The sequence below is a fragment of the Apodemus sylvaticus genome, chromosome 14 (assembly GCF_947179515.1).
Source record: "Apodemus sylvaticus chromosome 14, mApoSyl1.1, whole genome shotgun sequence".
Lineage (NCBI taxonomy): Eukaryota > Metazoa > Chordata > Mammalia > Rodentia > Muridae > Apodemus > Apodemus sylvaticus.
The window spans coordinates 23132704-23154199 of record NC_067485.1 but is presented as its reverse complement, the minus strand read 5'-3'; the positions used below and the strand labels follow the sequence as shown (position 1 = coordinate 23154199).

General features: G+C 45.1%; 1 protein-coding gene across 2 annotated transcripts; it reads left to right on the top strand.

Annotated features, from left to right (window-relative positions):
* The first annotated feature begins 202 nt into the window (after positions 1-202).
* On the top strand, positions 203-21129 carry Cd83 (CD83 molecule). 2 transcript variants are annotated; one of them, XM_052156904.1, is made up of 5 exons: positions 203-309; positions 401-522; positions 15508-15703; positions 17673-17779; positions 19567-21129. In XM_052156904.1, the coding sequence occupies exons 1-5, from the start codon at positions 273-275 to the stop codon at positions 19693-19695; spliced, it is 591 nt and encodes a 196-aa protein (XP_052012864.1). In that variant the 5' UTR covers positions 203-272; the 3' UTR covers positions 19696-21129. The 2 variants fall into 2 exon arrangements, with proteins under 2 accessions (XP_052012864.1, XP_052012865.1); XM_052156905.1 differs by lacking the exon at positions 19567-21129 and having other exon boundaries at positions 15508-15696; positions 17673-17759.
* The last annotated feature ends 367 nt before the right edge of the window (positions 21130-21496 follow it).

The following is a 21496-nucleotide window of genomic DNA, read 5'->3' as shown; positions in this document are numbered from 1 at the left end:
CGCTTGATGGGTTTGAGGGTCTTCTAGCTGGTGTCCTGCGTGCCATCACGGCTTCCGAAGCCTCAGGGCGGTTCCGCGGAGCTGCTTGTCGCCGCTGGCCAGCCGCAGCAGCGACGCGGACTTGGGGACGCGCGCGGGGCGGGGACCAGGCTACCCGCCTCCTCCGGCTGGGGAGTCCCCGGGGCCGGCGCGTGGGGAAGTCCCAAGTGCGGGTATAAGAGCGCGGCGCGCGCCCAGGAGGGCGGCCCGGACAGTGGCGCAGCGTTCCAGCCATGTCGCAAGGCCTTCAGCTCCTGCTTCTAGGCTGCGGTACGGACCCCCGAGCCCGATCGCCCGGTGCTACCCGCTACCCCAGCTCAGTGGCCTTGCTTATGCCGCTCTCTCCCTCTCTTTCTTGCAGCCTGCTGCCTGGCGCCTGCGATGGCGATGCGGGAGGTGACAGTGGCTTGCTCCGAGACGGCCGACTTGCCATGCACAGCGCCCTGGGACCCGCAGCTCTCTTACACAGTGTCCTGGGCCAAGGTAGGCTCTACTGGGGTTTGCGGGGTCCTTTGTGGGGGGACAGTGGAAACAGGCACCGGAGAGACCGACCGGAGACCGAACTCCGCCCCCCACCCCTCAGATTGGGAACTCTAAGCATTTTGATACCCCACTTTATCCAACCTCCCTTCATCCGCATCCATGGCCCAAGCCCCCTCATGTTAGTACCCCGCAGATCATGATCTAAAGCGGCTTGGCATGAATGATCCCAACAGAGGTTTTTAAGAGATTGGATCCATGTGACAGGGCACCTGTGGGTGCAACCAGAGAGCTGCAGAGAAAGCACTGTGGGCCTAGATTTTGGCATGGGACAGAGAACATGTCCCTAGACTCCTGATTTCTTGTCCCTTGTGACCATGGCACCATCTCAAAGAGGGTCTCAAGTGGGCTTAGGCTGGCCACAGAGGTAGCTAGGAGTCAGCATCTCATTTCAGCTAAGACATGCTATTGGCTCGTTCCCTTCCTTGCTTCTGCTTGGCAACCTCTGAAGGGTCAGGTCTGGCCAAGACCAATGAAGATTTCCTTAGAAATGTGCTGGAGCCAGAGGCCCAAACAGGAGAGAACACATCTCTGCTCCTGTGGTGGGAACTTGAGTTGCAAGAGGCAAGACATTTGAAAGGTTTCCTTTCAGTGAGACCTCTCAGACTCCAAAATTGTAATTCCTCTGGTATTTTAAAACCCAGCTGCTGTAATTTAATCGAGCTGGCCTTTGCACCTCTGCTTTAAGTGAGGTTCTGAGAGAGGCCATCTCCATTTGAAGGCACATGAATTAAATCCCGAGGGGTGGCTCTGGGGAGGAAGCCTCTGTATGATCTCAGTTTTCACAAAACACAGGGCTGCCTTCATCCCACAATGAAGGATGTTATGAGAGCTCGCACATGTGTGTGTGTATTTAAACATGCATGGCAGAATAGGAAGTGTGTACACGTGTGCGTGAGTGTGTGTGTGGGGGTGTCTGTATCATGGTGTGTCTACCCACTTTAGCCACTTGTCTGGGCTGGGGGAGGGAGGATAATGGTTCAGTGGTAGAGGGCTTGCCTAGCACACCAAAAGTCCTGGGCTTGAAACACTAAGCATTAAAGCAAAACCCAAACAACTTAACTAACTGGATTGTTAATTTCCAAAGATGATGTCAGCCCAGTGTGTCCTACACTCTGCCCAGCACCCAGTGTCCACTCTGTTACTGAATCTAAGCTGGTGCCATGGGAGGTGATACCATGGAGACTTCAGACCACTACTGTGTAGAACATCAGAGAACAGTGTGTATGTGTGTGTGTGTGTGTATGTGTGTGTGTATGTGTGTGTGTGTGTATGTGTGTGTGTATGTGTGTGTGTGTGTATGTGTGTGTGTATGTGTGTGTGTATGTGTGTGTGTGTGTGTCCCTTTCTTTCTTGCTTCTCCTTTCTTTACTGTGAGCTCAGTAAACAGGAGTTCAAAAATTGTTTGAGTAGTCAAAACAATAGCACTTTAAAAATATTGTAAAAACACTATTTGAGTGCACACCATATGCCAGACTGTGGGAATAAATATTTACATATATTATCTACCTCTGTCTTCCGGGAACCGTGTGGGCTTAAGAGGCCAGAAGAACACTTACGCCTCCTCTACAGGTGAGAGCCCAGAGCCCAGGGGAGCGAAGCCAGTGAGCTTTGACTCAAGCTGTCAGATTCCAAATCTTGGGTTGTTAAACTATCATGATATCTCCATTTTCCATTTTCATTACTTTGAGTAAAGAAAAGTAAAGTATTCCGGAGCCAGCCAGCCAGCCAAGTGGACTTAGCCTTCTCAAGGAGGGAGCAAAACAAAACTGTGATCCCTCCCAGAGTGTAATTAAAAAAAAAAAGCATCATTAATATCCCCAGGGGATTAATTAAAAAGTACTCATGAAACAAGTAGATGAAATTTCAGACTGTGAAGTTCAAACAGTTGTCAAGTTAAATCTTCTCGCACAGGGTCATTTGGAATGGTTCGGTAAATCATAGCAATTAGCCTTTGACCTCTCCTTGTATGTCGGCAGATGATGTCACTCTGTAATGTATTTGCTTGTTTATTGGACACAGTTCTTGCAAGGTCTGGCCTGACGGTCTCTTAAAAATTCTTTAAAAAAAAAAAAGAAAAGAAAAAGAAAAAAGAAAGAGCAGGAGGTAGAGTTGCTTGCTCAATATGAATGAAGCTTTGATGAGAAACAGAAAAGGCGTCTGTCTCCTCTCATCCCCTGTCCAAGGGCTTGGTGGCTAGAGGGGCTAACCTCTCCCCACTCACAGAATACTTTGATATTCGTGTGTATTATTTCTTCCAGGACTTTTGGACAAGTACCATCATATTTGTTATGTTTTACCCACTAATGGATACATTTGCATTGTTGCGGCTTATGTAACAACAACAACAACAACAAAAAATGGATGGAGAATTCTAGAAATAAGGCCAGCAGATGAAGTAGCTTAGTTTTTTGTTTATTTGTTTGTTTTGTTTCTGCATCGTTTTCTTGTAAAATGTTCTGGGGAACTGTGAGGTAGGAGGAGGTTTAAACCCAGCCTGGCTCCTCTGTCTCTCTTTCTCTTCTCAGTCCTGGTGTTGTAAAAACTTACTGCCTGTGTGTGGGCTCAGCGCAAGCAGAGGCCCTCGGAGTGAGGTTTAACAGTCTACCCCAGTGGCTCACATCTGCCACATGGCTTAAAATTCCACTTGCCATTTAGTCCTTGGGTTCCATAGAACATCCTGTCACAAGCCAGTCGGTGCTGACGGCTCGTGGTTACGAAAGGACCTGTGCAAACCATATCTTAAAAAGTGCATTTGCCTTTTACAAAAAAACTCCCAGCAGTTGGAGCCCAGTTCTTGTCTGTACAAACACCGACGGGTCAGTCAGGAACAGTGCCCATTTCATTCTTTGTTTCTAAGCCGTTGTGATGGGGAGGCTGGAAGGATTCTGTAGAGACAAGCATAGAAGATCAGAGGTAAAGCCAAAGGCAGCCAGCATCACCCCACTTCCCTCGAGTGCAGCTCATCCTAGCAGGAAGCCCCGAAACTGCCCTCTCGCCCCATCTTTCAAAGCAGAATGGATGATGGAGAAGAAATAGAAAAATCAATAAGTTATATCCATCGGGACTATAACTCAGTTTAGTTTTTAGAGCCATGATGGATTGCAGCTTGTGTGGGAGGAGGTGGTTGGAGAGCACAGGCAAAGGCGCTTTGATCCAGCACTCTTTTGCTGTTGACCATGACATTTGTTTACATTGAACTTTCAAAGGACAGAACCTAGTAATCTATGTGCTGAATCTAAGGCCCTGTGTGAGGGTCCGTGTCTGTACTTTATGGAGTGTCGCTGTGTCTACGCTTGCTTCCACAAAGGTCTGAAAGTCTGAGAAGAGGACAAAGCTTCAGATGGACAACTTTGGTCATAGCTGGGGTCCTTCTCTGCTAGCAAAGAGGAGTCATTTACTCCACAGATATAGTGCTGTCCCAGATCATGCTAGGAGCCCTGACAACTTACAGTGAGGCAAAGTGAAAGGGGATATCTGATGTGGCCTCCCGGTGATACTGCGGAGGTGGGGGCAGGCTTGAGTCACAAGACACGTTTTAGTTAGATGATTATCAGGGAAGGGAGAAAGAGGAAGTAAGGCAGTGATTTCAGAGAATGGGTCACACTTGCCTTTAGGAGGAAGATTCCTGGCTAGGCTAGATCATAGGGCGGTCTGGGCCAAGGAAGTGTTTTGTCTCTGATGCTCAAACTACAGGGAGTGTTGGGAATGAGGTGAATGGTTTACCTGAGGCTATCTGACAGCTCAAGTCCAGACACCATGCCAGTGTTACACGGCCTTGACTGCTGTCTCCCTGGGTGTTGGTCACTCTTACAGAGTGGTGCTGTATTTACTGTCCCCACTGGTGGGTCATGCTGAGCTCCAAGAGAGGGGCTCTGGAAAGCCCCTGAGGGGTCAAAGTTGATACCATTCCCCCAGGGGCCTACCCTCAAGTGAACGGACACCAACACCACTTGTTGAGTTTTCTTGATTCTTGTTTTAGGGAGAAAAGGAAACATTTCCATATTAAATTTAGAGGGACTGAAAATCTGAAATTTATATATATATATATATATATTCCTACTGTTCCCATTGGCACATGTCCCTCTTGCCTTGGAGAAATCACTTTTAGCTCAAACTATGAAAGACGTAAAATTGGTTCTTGGATATCCTTTATACGGTGTTACTGTGAGTCACAAGTAGGCACCCTCTGTGTAAGCATAAGGTCCTAACTTTTGAGCCCCAGCACCCATGTCAAAAAGCAGTATCAATGGCAAGGGTCTATAACACCAGTGCAGGTGGCCAGAGATGGGTGGATCCCTGAAGCTCACTGGTCAAGCAACCTGGTCAAATCTGTGAGCTCCAGGTTCTTGGAGACACCCTGTCTTGACAGACAAGGTTGAGGGTGATAGAGAAGACATCTGATGTCCACACACAGGAACACACACACACGGGTGTGTATAAATGCCCTTATTCACACTCAGAGACCAAACAAACATTTCCAGAGTAGCACAGAGATGTCCCACAAAGCACTTTTGGTACAAGCGAGGTAACTAGTGATCTAAAAGGAAAACGATGCAGCAGGTAAACCTAGAGATGATGGTAGGACACAGGACAGACACAGAATGTAAAGGACTTGAGTGTCAAATGCCAATAATCCAAGTCATGCGATCTCAGCGGTAGAGAGCCATTGAAAGAGTCTTAGCACAGAGAATGACGTCATGCTCAAGGAAGAGCACATTTCTCATGCTGATGGAAAGGATGCAACACTCCTGGGAAGAAAGCATCTTTGGGAGCCTGTATTCTTTTACTGCATTGAGATTCCCTTCATGTTAGCTCATTGAAGGCTAGGGCGCATTTCCACTTACTTGGGTTCTCTCTATCACCATTTCTATCTGTGTGGTCGGGGAAGGATGAGAGGAATAATGGCTCACTGAGGTTTTGGCTATGACTGAACAGTAGCCTGGTTTATGTCTTTTGGAGGTAAGAATAGGGTGGCTGAGAGCTGAAGAGAAACACAAACAAAAAAAAGTCCCATGCTTTCTACGCATACAAGGGGAAATCTGAATCACATGAGGCCTGGGTTCCCTTCGTTTATTCTTGGTTCTGTCACTGCATGGAAAAAAAAAAAGGAGAAGTTTGCAGAAGGTCTCAGTGATGTAGGCATTGTATGCAAACAGGACTGAAATCAAATTCATTACCCAAAAAAGGGTTTCTCTGTCTAAAGCCACTTCTGTAATCTCTTTTTGGTTACTTCTGCAATGATTTTAAGTGTGTGTGAGTGTGTGTGTGTGTGTGTGTGTATGCACAAGATTGTCTGTGGGCATGGGTCTGGAGACTAGAGACTTACTGTGGGCATCTTCCTTAAATACTCTTCACCCTATATATTTAGACTGGTTCTCTCACTGAACCTGGAGCCAGCCAGCTCTACCTTCGACAGGGCTGAGATAGCAGACATCTGCCCCGCTACCCTGTTTTTCTGTTTGTGTTGTTATCGACATAGGCACTAGGGATGTAACTTGGATGTTATGTTTGTGTTTGGACTGACTGAGTTCTCCCCAGCTTTCCAAAATTTTGTACCAACACTCTTGGGCGCCAAACAGAGAAGGACCAACAATCTTTCCCTGACAAATCTTTTCCTTCACACACTTAAGCATGCTTTTTGGATCTTTGGCTTTTTGTTCTGTGTGTTCATTTGCGTGGCGATGTACTGGGTAAAATTCCTGTGTGTGCCTGGTGGAGCTAGTACTGACTTGGAAGAGCAGGGTGTAGTAACGTCACATGACAGTTTCTTAGAGTGCCCATGAGTCTCCTCCTGTATGTTCTAATCTGAGTTCTTCAAAGAGGATAGAGCCCAGAAGAACTGGTGGCGAGCGAGGATTATAGGTCCAGATGGAGAAGAACCCTTAGAAGAGAAGATGTCAGGGACCCCAACCTCTGTCTGCAGCCACCTCCGACCAGGTTTTCTGGGTCAGCTCTGAAGTGCTTTTCTTTGAGGAGAGGAGGAACCTAAGTAGGACTGATCTAGAAGCCTGGGCCCTGTGGTCAGAGTGCCCTCTATGCCACCCTTATGTAGTGGTCTGTATATTGTATATCCCCATCAGTTAAGACTTTCTGTTACAAGGGATTGTAATACTCTCTTACAAAAAATGAACTATGTTGGCATGTCCACGATGTATTAGGTTTCTCATTTTTTCACTTTCCCGTCATACATAAGCCAACACAGGTCACGACCTTAGAGCTCTGTGACGATCTCCCAGGCTTGGTGCCATTCCATTTATCATCTTTTCCAGCCTTTATTTTGGTTTTATTGCTAGCTTCCTCGTGGCAGTGAAATAGAAGCAGGTAAACACACTTGTATTTTCCCCCAAACATCATTTTTTTCTAATTAGGTTTTTCTTCTAATAAGATAAGTATCTGGCCATTCTTGAGTGACTATGATTGCATCCTATGCCCATTACAATCAGTCTCTGAGGGCCCAGGATGTCAGGCCAGAGTCAAATGGGCCTCCTCTAAACTCAAGGGGTTCTGTGTGGTTCAGTGGTGTTTTGGAGACCTTATGGGCAGCTAACAGATTTCTCTGTAGCGGGCCTGGAGAGATGCTTTAGTCATTGAAGTGCTTACAGTGAAGCAGGAGGGAGTCTGATTCCCAGAGCTAGTGAAAAAAGTAGGGAGTGGTGCTGCAGTTCCCTGGAGATTACTGGCCAGCCAGTCTAGCCAATCAAAAAAGCCCCAGGACTTAGAGAGAAACTCTATCTAAAAAAGGCAAATGAACAGGAAATAAGACAGGATGGTGCCTAAGGAGGAAGGGCAACTGAGACTGTCTTCTGGTCCTCACATGTAGGCGAACCTACATCAACACACATATGCACACACAACACATGCACTCACATGAACACACACATGTACACATATGAACACACAGGCACACACAGCACATGCATGCGCACATATACATACACTTACATGAACACACACATGCACTCATATGAACACACATGCACACATACAAAACACACAACACATGCATGCACACACCCTACACATGCACATGTAGATGTACTCTCATAAACATGCATACCCGCATGAGCACATGCACACACATGCACACACACATATGCACTCATATGAACACACATGCACACACACAACACATGCATGCACACACACATGCACATGTACATGTGCTCTCACAAACATACATACCCACACACGCACATGTACCTACATGAACACACACATGCACACACAACACATGCACTCACATGACTATACACACACTTGCACTCTCATGAACATACACACACATGTACCCACATGAACACACACATGCACACACATGAGGTTTCTCCCTAGAGCAATGGAGTGAGACTTCCAGGGTCATTTTACCAGAAAGGAGTCAAGAAGGATAAGCGGGAAGAACCATCTGTAGATGGAATGGGAAACGACGGGAAGCAATGAGCTAGAGCAGCAGTTTTTCCCTCCAGCTCTCCCAACTCCACAGTGCCCTGTGTGTGTTTCTCATTTGACTTTTATGATATATTCCTTCTAGACAAGGGCAGGAAGCACATTGAGGAAGTACATGACTGAAAATCAGCCGGTTAGCTAATGCAGAAGCTCACACTCGGCTTCAGGCTTTCTGATTTGGAAGCCAAGGTGCTTGTCACGGTTCCATTATTTCTTAAATTCATTCATTTATTCAGAATGCACATTCTGAATCCTTCCTGTGTGCAATGAACTATTTAGTATGCTGAGTGAACCTTGGCCATGTATTTAAAAATAGTAATAATAGTAATGTCTTTAGGGCTTTCTATCTGATTGGTACCATACTTAGGGTTGTATGTAATATCAGATATATCTTAACTCCATTTCTATAAGATGTGGTTGTTCCGGGGTCCCATGGGTAAAACTAAGCCTGAGCTGCTTATCCAGTTGGCCAAGAACGAAAGATTGGGTAGGACTGGGCTGGGGATGGCTCCTTCTCCGCCCCACTCCAAAGCCAGTGCTCTTAATTAGGCCGCCTCTGCCATGCTCACAACTCTTGGTAAGAGCCATAAATCTGACTCTGTCTGTTGGACCTAGCACATTTCAAAGTAGAAAATCATTTTTCTAATAAAACTACACTCAGGGAAAAAAAACCCCGACATTAATGCTCATACATTTTATACTCATTATGACACCAACCTCAGAGCCAAACCATTTTGTACATTATAAAGAGCTGTTTTTATGATGAATGGGGATTATATTAGCACTTTAATTGAGTTCAAAACCAAAGTACATGCATGTTAGTGCACAAGGAATGCAGTTAACAAAGAGCTATTCCAGGAGGCTTTGGCTCTGTCCGCTTCTGCAGTGACATCTTTAGACACTTGAAGTCGCCTCTTCACATAGGGCTTATCAAATTGGTAGTTGAAATACTTAAAGTCTCTGTGGGTTTTTTTTGTTGTTGTTGTTGTTGTTGTTGTTTGTTTTTCTTCTCAAAAGAAACTTTTCTTTTCACCGATCACATGTTTAGCAGATATAATACCTGAGGTGTCCAGACTTCAAGTTTGTGATCAAAACTTGTCTGCTATAGGAATAGAAATGTTTCGTTAGCAGTTGAATCTGGTCATTTTTGGGACGTTCACACCGTGTGTGTGTGTGTGTGTGTGTGTGTGTGTGTGTATGTTGTATGTATGTATACATTGTGTTTGTGTGTCTGTGTGCATGTGTGTGTGCTCCCTCATCTGTGCCTATGCTTGTAGACACTAGTGGCTGAGGTTAGGACACCTGCCTCAGTCACTCCCCACAGTTTTTTCTTGTGACAAGGTTTCTTTATTGACTTGGAAGCTTATCATTTCAGCTAGACCTGTAGGTCAGTAAGTCCTTGAGTGTAGTTTACTCCTTCATTCTCTGTACTGGGGGTCCGAGCATCCTTTTACTTGGGGAACGGGGATCTGAACTCACAGCCTCAGGCTTGCTTACACAAGCACTTTGTGCACCGTGCCACTTCTCCACCCACCCCCCAAGCACCCTTTACATTTTTTATTTTGAGACAGGTTCTCTCTCAGTTGGCTAAGCTGGCCCTGACCCAGCAATCCTTTTGTCTCATCCTTCTTCTAATCATCTGGGATCGCAGGCTATCCTACCTGGCCTGGTTAGTTGTCACTAAATTTGAATAAATATATTTGAATAAATTATATAAATTTGTTTTAAAACACACTTGCCACAGTAGTTCTTAGTTGATATACTGGCTCCATATCTATATTTATTTAGTTAGTTTTTACTTACTCAAATTTGTCCATCATTAAGAAATTTATTTAATTCACCTGCCCTTAAAATTAGCACTTGTTTGTTTGATGTCATGTTCCGTGAATTAAAGAGAAAGCTCAGTTTAATTTAGGTCTTGTGGTTTCCTTAAGGTCAAGTCTCTGTCTCAGAGAAAAAATATTTAAGTCGTTTATTCAAATTAGAGGCCTTGAGACAAATCAAAGTCCTTAGGTTTTCTGAAAACAAGATATCTCTTTTTTTTCCTAATTTTTTTTTAAAAAAGTTCAGTTGTCAGCATAAAAGTTAATCCACAGAGTGTGGATAGTTAAAACAGCATTGGAATGAGCATTTTGAGAAATTAATTTGCCCAAATTATGTTGTGCTTTCCCATTCTACACGGCAATATTAACATCGTGGAACGTGCATTAAACAGTTCCCGTCAATTATGCTCGGCTGTGAATGAATCAGAGGGTTCCTTTGTTATAAATTACTATTTCCTAAAATGCTTTCGCAGAGAGGCAATGAAACACTTTTGGACTTGGAATGTTTAAAACGCTGCTCTTGCCAGGGGTTGGTTTCAAGCCAGCTCCAAATGCTCATATGAACTCAAAGCAAGGAGGGGCTCGTCCAGACGCCATCCTGCCTTTCTGCGCTCTCTGGGACATCTTCAGCCCCTGGTGCTGCATTGGCCACAGCTGGTTCATTTGACATGGCAAGGTGACATGTGCCTGGCCACAGGTCTTTTGAGAATATTTGAAGGGGTTTCCTGGTATCCATAGTGCTTCACTCTTGTTTTGAGCAGGTAACAGAGATGTAAACATGGTTGCTACTTTTACATTAGCGGGGAGAGCCTGTATGTCTCAGGTAGAGTCTTATGACCACCTTTCCCCCCTTTTTGGAAAGTTATATCTTAAGACAACACAAGCAAGAGCAACTGACATTGCATATACCTTGAACGTGAAACCAGGAGCGGGCTGTGGGATATTTCCAGAAGTGCTGTACGGCTTTGTCCGCTGTGTTCTAGGGTCGCCTCTCTTAGCCATGAGTTCACCTATTTCCAACTCAATGACCCATGGCCAACCATAGTCCAAAAGTCTTAAATGAAAACATTCAGAAATAAACAATTTCCAAGTTTTACATTGTTTGCTGTTTTGAGAAACATGATAGAAACCTCACAGCTTGTCTTGTCTGGGAGATGAGTTACCCTTCCGTTTAGCCTATCCACACAAGATAAGCTACCTTCTCATAAGTTACTAAGTCATCTTTGTGGTTGTCAGAAACACTTAGGATCAGGTAGCTTGAGTTCAAGGCTTCTATATTTTTCTTAATAATGGGCCCCGTCTGCACAAGAGCAGAGACGCTAGCAGTTTGGATATATAAAAGAGAAACTATACAGTGCTGGGGGGGAGGGAGAGACAGAGGCAGAGACAGAGAGACAGAGACAGAGAGGGAGAGAGGGACAGACAGAGAGACAGGAAGACAGACAGACAGAGACAGGCAGAGCCAGAGAGCCAAAGAGAGGGAGGGGGAGTCAGAGAGACAGAGGGGGGGGAGACAGAGGGAGAGAGAGAGGAAGAGAGAGACAGACAGAGACAGATAGACAGGCAGAGCTAGAGAGCCAGAGAGAGGGAGAGGGGGAGAGACAGAGAGGGGGGAGACAGAGAGGGAGAGAGAGAGAGGGAGAGACAGACAGAGACAGACAGACAGACAGACAGGTGAAGGGAGAGATTCAGACTCCTCATGTTGAGATTGCTAATGACCATGGTAAGAATGACTCTTTTATCCCAATGTTTTGAAGAAGGGAAAGAAATGCCCACCAGTTTTGTTGCTGTCCCTCAAACTGTAAAAAGCCATGGTCATAGTATGACTCAAATGCTTCAATGAGATAGAAAAGGTATTAATTTTGGGTGTAGAAAGTGTGAGTAGAAAACCTGTGCCTGGTTTAGAAACTGAACTGTCCCGAGTGGGTATGGACTAGAGAAGAGCATTGTCCTTTCCAAGGACAAGCTCAGGTCTACTTAAGATTTCAGACGCTCACTGAGGGACTTGAACGGAGTCCCACAGATATGAAGGGACACCATTGTGGTTAGTTATTCATTAGAGTGCTGGCGCTCATTTGGCAAGAGTTCTTGGGTTCTGCTAGCTCTCTGGCACTGATTCTCGGTGTCACTGAGGAGGAAGGGTCTTTGGAAGAGGCCCGTGAGAGCTGAGGTATTTGGCAGTGATGCTTCAACAAGGCAGAATTTGGCAGGAGATTATGATAACAACCTTGTTCTGTATCTCCCTTCGTTTCTTTCTTCTGTCCTTACCTATGAGTGGCCTTGTTTTGCCACTCGTAAACAACTGGAATGGAATTGCTAGAATTGTTCCAGAAACCCATAGAAATCTGACCATAAAGTGTATTCCTTGCTGTTTGGGCTGTCTTGTTTTGAAAGGAACCCCTCTGCAGATAGATAGGAGGCCACTGTCAATCAGCGTGGTTTCCCAGCATCAAACTTCCTCTCAAGTCCCAATAATTAGCGTTATAAAAACACACACAAACAAAACCAAACAAAAAACCCCAGCATCACCGTCTATGCACTGCCTGTAGGGAGCATCATTGCACTGCCTGCAGGGAGCACCATAGGTTTTTATCTTGGCTTTCCTATGGGCTTTTCTGATCCAAGGGAGAGCCCTCTTGATAGACGAGAAGCTCTCCAGGAGGAAAGCAGAGCAGGTCATCACTAAATGCCCACTGCAGTCATATTTGCCATTGAAGAATGATTTAGAAAGAAGAAGAAGAGGAGGAGGAGATGGATGGAGCATTGGTCATGGCTATGCAGAGACTGAGGCGGGTTAATCAGTTCAAACTGGTCTTGTGTGGCAGCTCTGCTGGCCAGTCAGGGTTGGGGGAAAGTTATAAGCCAAGAGGAGCCAGCTCTATCTGTTCTAGGATCAGTTGGATGCTCTTGGATTCTCTGTTGATTCTTCTGCCTCCTCCTTTCATCATTCCTGTGTATGTGTGTACATGTGTGCATGCATGTACATGTATGTATGTGTCTGCACATGTGTGCATTGTGTGCATGCGTGTGCACGTGTCCATTGTATACAGGTGTGTACATGTGCACATGTGTGCAAGTGTATGCACTGTGTACACATATGCATGTATGTACATGTGTGTATATGTGTACATGTGTGGGGAAGCCAGAAGTCATTGTTGAATGTCACTCAGTCATCCCTCTACCCCTTACTTTTTGAGACAGTGTCTGTCTTTTATTGAGCCTGGAGTTCCCTAGTTTAACTAACCTGACTGGCACTCACGCCTCTGGCATCCTCCTGTCTCCACGGGTCCAGCACAGGGTTCACAGGCATGCGTCGCCACACCACGCTACTTTTTCGTCAGTGCTGAGGATTGAACTCAGGTCCTCACGCTTGCACAGCAAGGACTTTGCTGATGGAACTAAGTCCTCAACTCCAATGTTGCTGTATTTTTGCAACTCCAAAAGCCCCAGTCTTTTAACTTCTTCCCAGGGACTCTTGATTATTCAGTGAGGAACCTTTGAAAGTGGGGAGGACTGTCAAGAAATGGGATCCATGTTCAGAGACAGCCCGAGAACAGCCATTTCCTTTTTTTCAGCCTGGCTCTGGGAGTGAGCATAAATCTGCCAGCAGATGTCTCTGCAGGCCACTGTCAGCAAGTTGGAAGTTCAGCTCCGGTTAAAACTGAATGACTTTGGCTTCCTACATTAAACAGAACTGACCCAGAGTGTATGCGTGTGTACTTTTGCACGCGCACGCGCGCGCACACACACACACACCTGTGCATTTTTCCCCAGAGTCACCCCCAACCCCTTGGCTATCTAGTTCCCCGATGAAGAATTGCAGCACCCCATTCATTGTTCATTACAACAGGGAGAAGTACAGTGGCCTGTCCCTTTCCCTGCAGTGACTCCTGGGTTCTGTTATGATAGCAAGGCTAGGTAAGGGACTCCACTTGCCTCAAGGCTTCCTATTGGTTCTCAGCCAAGCACTGAAGGGCAGTTCCAGGCTGTTTAGGGATGCTGACTGCCTGCCAACTCTGAGAGCAATGTTCTGGTTTACTGTTAATGAAAATCTATTTTAGAAGCCTTGAAATTAAAGTGTGTCCAAACCTGTTGCCCAAAGGGCACATGTGGCTCTGAATAGCTATAAATGTGGCCCAACAAGAAGTTGTAAATTTATCTAAACTATTGTGAGACATTTTTGGTGGGCTGTTTTTGTTATTGTCATTGCTGCTGCTGCTGGTGGTGGTGATTTTATTTTTTGTTTTGGTCATTTGTTTGTTAATTGTACATATCTTGAATGTGAATGTTATAAATGACAAAGGTAAGCAACAGGGTCAAAGGCTGGACGTGCCTAAAGCCATTTTAGTGGAGAAGCCAACTCCTGAGTGCAGGTTAGCAACACTTCCAAGCCTTGCAAGTGGGAGGACCTGCGTCTAAGCCATAAGAACACACAGTAAAATAAGCCAGATGTGGTAGTACATGGTTGTCACCTTAATGTGGCAGTCGCATCTGGGGCACACTGGCCCCAGTCTGGTGTACATGGAAAGGTGCAGGCCAGAGAGAGAGAGAGAGACCCTGTCACTAAAACACAAAGTAGATCTCACCTGAGAAATGCATCTGAGGTTGTCCGAAGGCTTATCCACACATGCATGCATACATGTGTGCCTGCACACATGAATATATATATATATATATATATATATATATATATATATATATATATATATATATATATATATACATATACACATATACACATATACACATACACATATACATATACACATACACATACACATGTATACATGTGAAATCACGTACACACTAAGGTATGGATGGGAAAGAGAGTGGAGGTTGAATGTGGTATCTGTCACATCTTTGAGAAAGAGTTCTGGAAATGACCCTCAACTCAGTCTCCAAGAGAGCTCGGGGAGAGAGCCAATTAGATTGCTTGGCTGGCTTGGGTGTCTAGCCCTTCAGGGTGGACTGTCACTGTCCTTCTGCAGGGTTCTTTGCTTTGACTCATAAAACCTGCCCATGCCACTGTCCCCAGGATCTTCCTGCCTCTCTTAGAAGAGAGATAAAGCACTGTCAGCTTCTAGTCATGTGTGACCTTGAATATCAAAGGTGCTCGCTTACAGGAGCCATTATTCATCCCTACCTTGGGTTCAGCTGACTTTGAGTTGACTGGCAGTGGTTTTGGTTTTGTTGTTGTTGTTCTGAGTTTTTTTTTAAAATAGATTTAGGAAGTTTTCCAAGAAAAAGGCTAGTATCCAAAATTAAAAACCAGCTAGTGAGTGACTTAGCATCTGAAAAAATAAAATAAAAAAGAGCACTTAAAAGGGCAAAATCCAACCCAGAGTGATGCACGTGAAGTCCACTCCCTCCCCCGACCCCCACCCCAGCCCTGCCCCCAGCCGGTGTCTCTCTCACCCCTGCAGGGTGGAGGTTGTATTGGTTCCTGGTGCTACAATCACAACATGCAGTCTTATCTTGTTTCAAAGCAAACACAGCCTCAGAGTTTTTGTAGATTCTCTTCTTCTCCCCTGGAATTCACATATACCGGGGTGGGGAAAGCACCCCGGCTTGCTTTAAAAACATACATGTTTTGATGGTTTTGTGAAAACAAGTTGTAAAGACCTCCTGCCAATAAGACCTCTTTGCTGCCCCTCCACAGGTCTCAGAGAGTGGCACCGAGAGGCTGGAGCTCCCAGAGAGTAAGCAAAACAGCTCCTTCGAGACCCCCAGGAGAAGGTCTTATTCCTTGACAATCCAAAACACTACCGTCTGCAGCTCTGGCACCTACAGGTGTGCCCTGCAGGAGCTCGGAGGGCAGCGCAACTTCAGTGGCACCGTGGTTCTGAAGGTGACAGGTGAGCTCACCTCGCTTCATTTCTTCTCACAGACTGGGGTGTGCTTTCCCCAAAGTCTCTCCTCTTCCAGAATCAGATCCTGCAGCTTAGGACAATATCTGTGGTTGGAAGTGAATTCCTCTGAAGAACGTCATAACTTTTCTTTCCATGGCTTAATCTATGCACTGACTTTTGCCCAACATTTGCTGAAGGACTAAGGGCAGAAATGACAAACATATTGTCTATAAGGCCCTGGCTTTGGACAACAGTTACACTTTCCTCATGTCCCATAGCTGAAAGCTATTAGAACTAAGACAATAATCTTCAGCTCACAGGAACATGATTGCTTTTTAAAGGGCCAGCCAGGGTTTGCACTTTTCTCACCGCTGCTGTTGCACACACACACACACACACACACACACACACACACACACACACATGCACGCGTCCTTTCCAATCTCCAGCCCTCATCCTGGTTTGCTTGTCTTAGTAACACATTATACACTTGCCATGAAATGTATGGATTAGCTGAATACCCATCTCCCCCAGGGAGCAAGCATCTCTCTGTTTCGTGCTTTCTTCAATGCACAGTAGACCCTCAACCCAAGAGGATAAGAAATGGCAATAGCTGTCCTGGAACTCACTCTGTAGCCCAGGCTGGCCTTGAATGTAGAGAAACCTGTCTCAAAAAAAAAAAAAAACCCAAAAAACAAAAAAACAAAAACAAAAGAAATGGCAATAGCTTACTAAGAGAGTTATGACGGACCACGCAGAAATGAACAGAGCACAGCCGGTTGTATTCCATTTTCTCTTCCAACACAGTATTGCCTCCAAGTAAATGGTCAGGCTGCAGTGCATTGTTTATAGCTCGCTCAAATATTAACTGACATGCACTAGTGTGTAGCTGGCTATGTAACTGTTTTAATATAAGCCTCATCTCTCAAATGGGGGCAGTGACATCTGTATTCTAAGTTTGTGGTTAAACATAATGAAATATCACATTAGGATATTAAGTACAGTGACTGAGGTAGACAGAAAGCTCGGTCACTGTTAGTAATCTCTAAGATATTGTCTCTCAACCTTTTCCAATGAGTTATAGACCCTGGTGAGAATCTAGTCCTAGACCCACTGCATTGCAGTTTTGAATCCAATCTCAAATTTATAAGACTCAAGGAAACCATTTTTGGAATCATCTGCCTGCTGCCTAGCCCTGCCTAGGCTATGAGCCAAGCCCATTGGCAACCTCACCACAGCATGAGCCAACCATCAGCTAGTGCCTGGATGGGACAAGACCCTTTCTCCCAGGCTGCTCCTGACTGGGGCCTCCCTTCTGTCCCTCTCTGGTGCCATAGCCACAGCCTCAAAAATCCCAAGGGTCTTCCCAGGCCATGCTTCTGGCCTTCTCTAAGAACTGCAGTTAACTGGCTGGCAATGGTTAGGATGCCCACCTAGTGTGTGGGAAACTCTGGGTTTAGTTTGAAACCCAGATAAAATACCGATAAAATACAGAGATGGTAGCCCATGCCTATAATCTAAGATGGTACTTAGAAGGTAGAGATAAGAGGATCAAGAAGTCCAAAGTCATCGCTGTTAACATGGTGAGTTCACAGCCAATTTCATACCTGGTCTCAAGATGACAAATAAAACAAACCTCCAGTTGGATTTCTTAGACAAAAATAGGCAGATTCCCCAGCCTCATTTTCTAGCCAGAGTGCCTTAATTTGAGGTCATTCGCCGGAGAGTTTAACTTGTCACAAGAACTTTAGGGAGTTAACGAAGCTGGAAGCTCAGCAAACATCCCACCCATCCTGTGGCAGACAGAGCAATGTGACAGCAAGCTCTCAAGACTGCTGTCACTGCCACCATGACTGGTCTTTACTGATTGACAGATTTGTGGGAAGGGATGGCCACGTTAGGACCAGAGGAGGCAGGAACAGAGCAGGGTAGAAATGGCTTTGAATGTATTCATGGGTTTCTTTTCTTCTTTAAGGATGCCCCAAGGAAGCTACGGAGTCAACTTTCAGGAAGTACAGGGCAGAAGCTGTGTTGCTCTTTTCCCTGGTTGTTTTCTACCTGACACTCATCATCTTCACCTGCGTAAGTGTCTGGTCAAAACACCTATTGCTGTGACCTGGGGTCCTGCTGATTCTCATAGGTCTTGTGGACTGTGTGAATCATTGAATGGTGTGGAGTCTACTTCGGAAGGTTGACTGGGCTTTTGAGGCCTGTACACGGGGAAACACACGGGGATTCTTCCAGCTTGGTTCTGGTTTAGAGAGCCTTGTGGAAAATGGTCTAGCCTGTGAGGTTAGGCAGGTTGGGTTGTATAGGAACGTCTGAGGAGTCCCATGAAGACCTGAAGGACTTGTGGTCCCAGTGTCACTATCCACCCACCACCTTAGGGCTGAGGCTTGGCTGCAATGTCATCCCCTTTGATCACGCTGGCCTGGGCCTGTTTTCTCTTAGTGACTCTACTTATATTTTTGCAGTTCCCATCCTCTTTAAGATTTGACCCTAAGAAGTAAAAGCTCTGGGCTACCCAGAAAGTCCCCTGGAGTAGAGGGTAGCTGACAGTATTTGGGTATTCTCGACATGTTCTTTAGTTGTTGGACACAGGCTCCAGTTGGAAGCTCCTAATCCCATTTTTGCCTGGCTGTTCACCTGGACGGACCATGGCCTTCAGGGAGCAGAGCCATCTGAGACTGACCAATCAGAAAGCAATCATCTCCCTGTGTCTCAGGGCCACCAGAAAGGCTGACTACACAGGGACCAGACTCATCCTGGAGCTATCCCAGGGCTAGCCCTTGTTACCTACCATATCCTTATATCCAGTTGTTTTTCTTACTATGTAAACCACGTGTCTGGTTTCTATTTTAAAATCAATCAACAAGCATCATCATATCCTGTAACTATATAAAATTATTATATATGAATACTAATTTAACTCACCAGTTTATTTAAAAAAACAATCATAACAGAATGAAATACTAGTGTTTCATAATCAGGAAAGGGTGTAAAAGTATTTTTGTAATACTCATGACTTTGAAATGAATTGTTGAATAAGATTTTTTGGATGTTATCAATTTCTCAAAGAATGATCACATCAATTAATCTGAAAAAGATTCTTAAGGTGAATGTATTTTTGGTGGTGCCATTCATTAAATATAAATCCTTTCGTATGTGCTTTAAATAGAGTAGAGGCTATGTTTAAAATAGTTCTAAAATAAAAGGCAAATATATAAAATAAAACCAAAGACTCCCAAGAGTACCTGCTGTGTATGAAGCATTCTGCCAACCACTACATGGGACAGAAATAGTTGTTATGTGCCTGACCTCCTAGACCTTGCTATTAGGTTGGCAGGGTTATTTGTCCATAAGAAGGTGACTAGGGGGTGAAGGGGCTGTTGAGATGGCTCAGAGGTTGAGAGCATTGACTGCTCTTCCAGAGGTCCTGAGTTCAATTCCCAGCAACCACATGGTGGCTCACAACCTTCTATAATGAGATCTGGCACCTTCTTTAGGCATGCAGGCATATATACAGGCAGAACACTGTGCACATAATAAATACATCTTTTAAAAAAATAGACATTAACTAGGAAGGTCAGACAGTACATTTAAGATGGCTGTTTCTAGAGACACTGGCTTTCCACACTGTTCTGTGACAGTAGGAGCTAGACATCACTGAAGTGAGGAATCAGTGAATGTCCTGATGACACTTGGAAGCATCAGGGAGGTAGCACATATAGCTTATAAAGAATGAGGAGTACTGAGTATAGCAAGAACTTCCACAGTGAAGTGTCCAGCCAGCTCTCAGGGGAGGGATGACAATGGCCAAGTTTTTCCAACAATTAGTTTCTCAACATCTTTTCTTTTCCCTTTTACAGAAATTTGCACGACTACAGAGTATTTTTCCAGATATTTCTAAACCTGGCACAGAACAAGCTTTTCTTCCAGTCACCTCTCCAAGCAAACATTTGGGGCCAGTGACCCTTCCCAAGACAGAAACAGTATGAGTAGGGTTTCCACTGGTTTATGCAAAGTCAAGGGCACATCAGATCAGTGTGCCCAAATGCCACCTGGAGAAGAGAAGAATGAGCCCCACCCTCAGATGGCAACCTTTCTTTGAAGTCCTTCACCTGACAGTGGGTTCCACACTACTCCCTGCCACAGGGTCTTGAGCACCATCATATGATCATGAAGCATGGAATATCACTGCTTCTCTGTGGTTGTCAGCTTAATGTTTCATGCGGCTATCTGGTCAACCTCGTGAATGCTTTTCAGTCATATAAAAGCTATGGTGAGATGCAGGTGGAGCAGGGTCATGGGAATTTTGAACACTCTGAACTGGCCCTGTGACAGACTCCTGAGGACAGCTGTCCTCTTCTACATCTGGGATACATCTCTTTGAATTTGTCCTGTTTCGTTGCACCAGTCCAGATGTCTCACATCTGGCAGAAATTGACAGGCCAAGCTGTGAGCCAGTGGGAAATATTTAGCAAATAATTTCCCAGTGCGAAGGTCTTGCTATTAGTAAGGAGTATTATGTGTACATAAAAATGAGAGGTCAGTGAACCGTTCCTCAGCAGGGCCTTTTCATCTGGAAAAGACATACATAAAGCGGCAATACAGAGGGATGCCACATTTATTTTTTTAATCTTCATGTACTTGTCAACGAAGAATTTTCATGTTTTTCAAAGAAGTGTGTTTCTTTTCTTTTTAAAATATGAATGTCTAGTTACATAGCATTGCTAGCTGACGAACAGCTTGAGTGAATACGGAGAATGTCTCTCAGAATTGGGGCAGCAAGCTAGAAGTGCCCTGCTGGGAAGGGCCAACCCCGGACTAAGCAACCAGAAGTCTGGCCACAAGACTGTCTCTATGATCCTGGACAAGTTACTTGTGGCTTCCACTCTTTGGCTTGTAAACCAGATAGTTTAATCTGGGTTGACTAAAATGGATGTGAAGATGCTTGGGGAAAACTGAAAGTAATGGATACAGTGGCAACTCTATTGGGGTGTTACCTTGTTGATATCTTAGAGTTCTGGAGCTGAGGAGAGTTCTGCCTGTCATATCTCAGCTTTCCCATCCATCCAACCAAAGGAGGCCACAAAAAGGACAGGAGCATGGTCTTCTGTGTGAACTCCTTCTGAGAAATGAGGAGACTGGCTCAGTGTTTTGCTCTTCAAGGACTAATCACAAGTTCTCGAAGATATGGACCTATGGGAGCTATTGCACCATGACAGGAGGAAGTTCTCAGATGTTGCACTGATATAACATTGTTATATTTCTTTAATGAACTGGCCCTCTTTCTCATTTGCTTCCCAAAGAGATTTTGTCCCACTAATGGTGTGTCCATCATCCACACTATGAGAGCGAAAGGGATGCTGAAAAGATACAGTGTGCTTACCTCTCGGCCACCATCCATGCTATTAAAAGTATGCATGTGAGGAGGTGTTCTTCTTTTCTATCTTTAAAATTATTCCAACTTTAGAATGAGTGTTTGGATGCTGAGTGGAGAGTAAGAATGCAGAAATGGTAGCGGTAAATGACTGGCTGCTTCTCTGAGTCTGGGACTTGGATGGAGGCCAGGGATGCATGCCTAGCAGACTTCTGTGAGATGGCATTACCTCTTTCTGGAGCTGCATCCCTACCAGGTAGTTACGGTCAGCTTATCCACCTAGGTGATCGCAGGAGGAGGGACTGAAAGGGATTCTGCTTCCAAATGATGCATGAACTTGGGGGTCCTGACCTTGGGATTCATGGGGTTTTACTGGAGATTTTCAAATAGACCTCTAACCTCTAAGCTGTTATGAA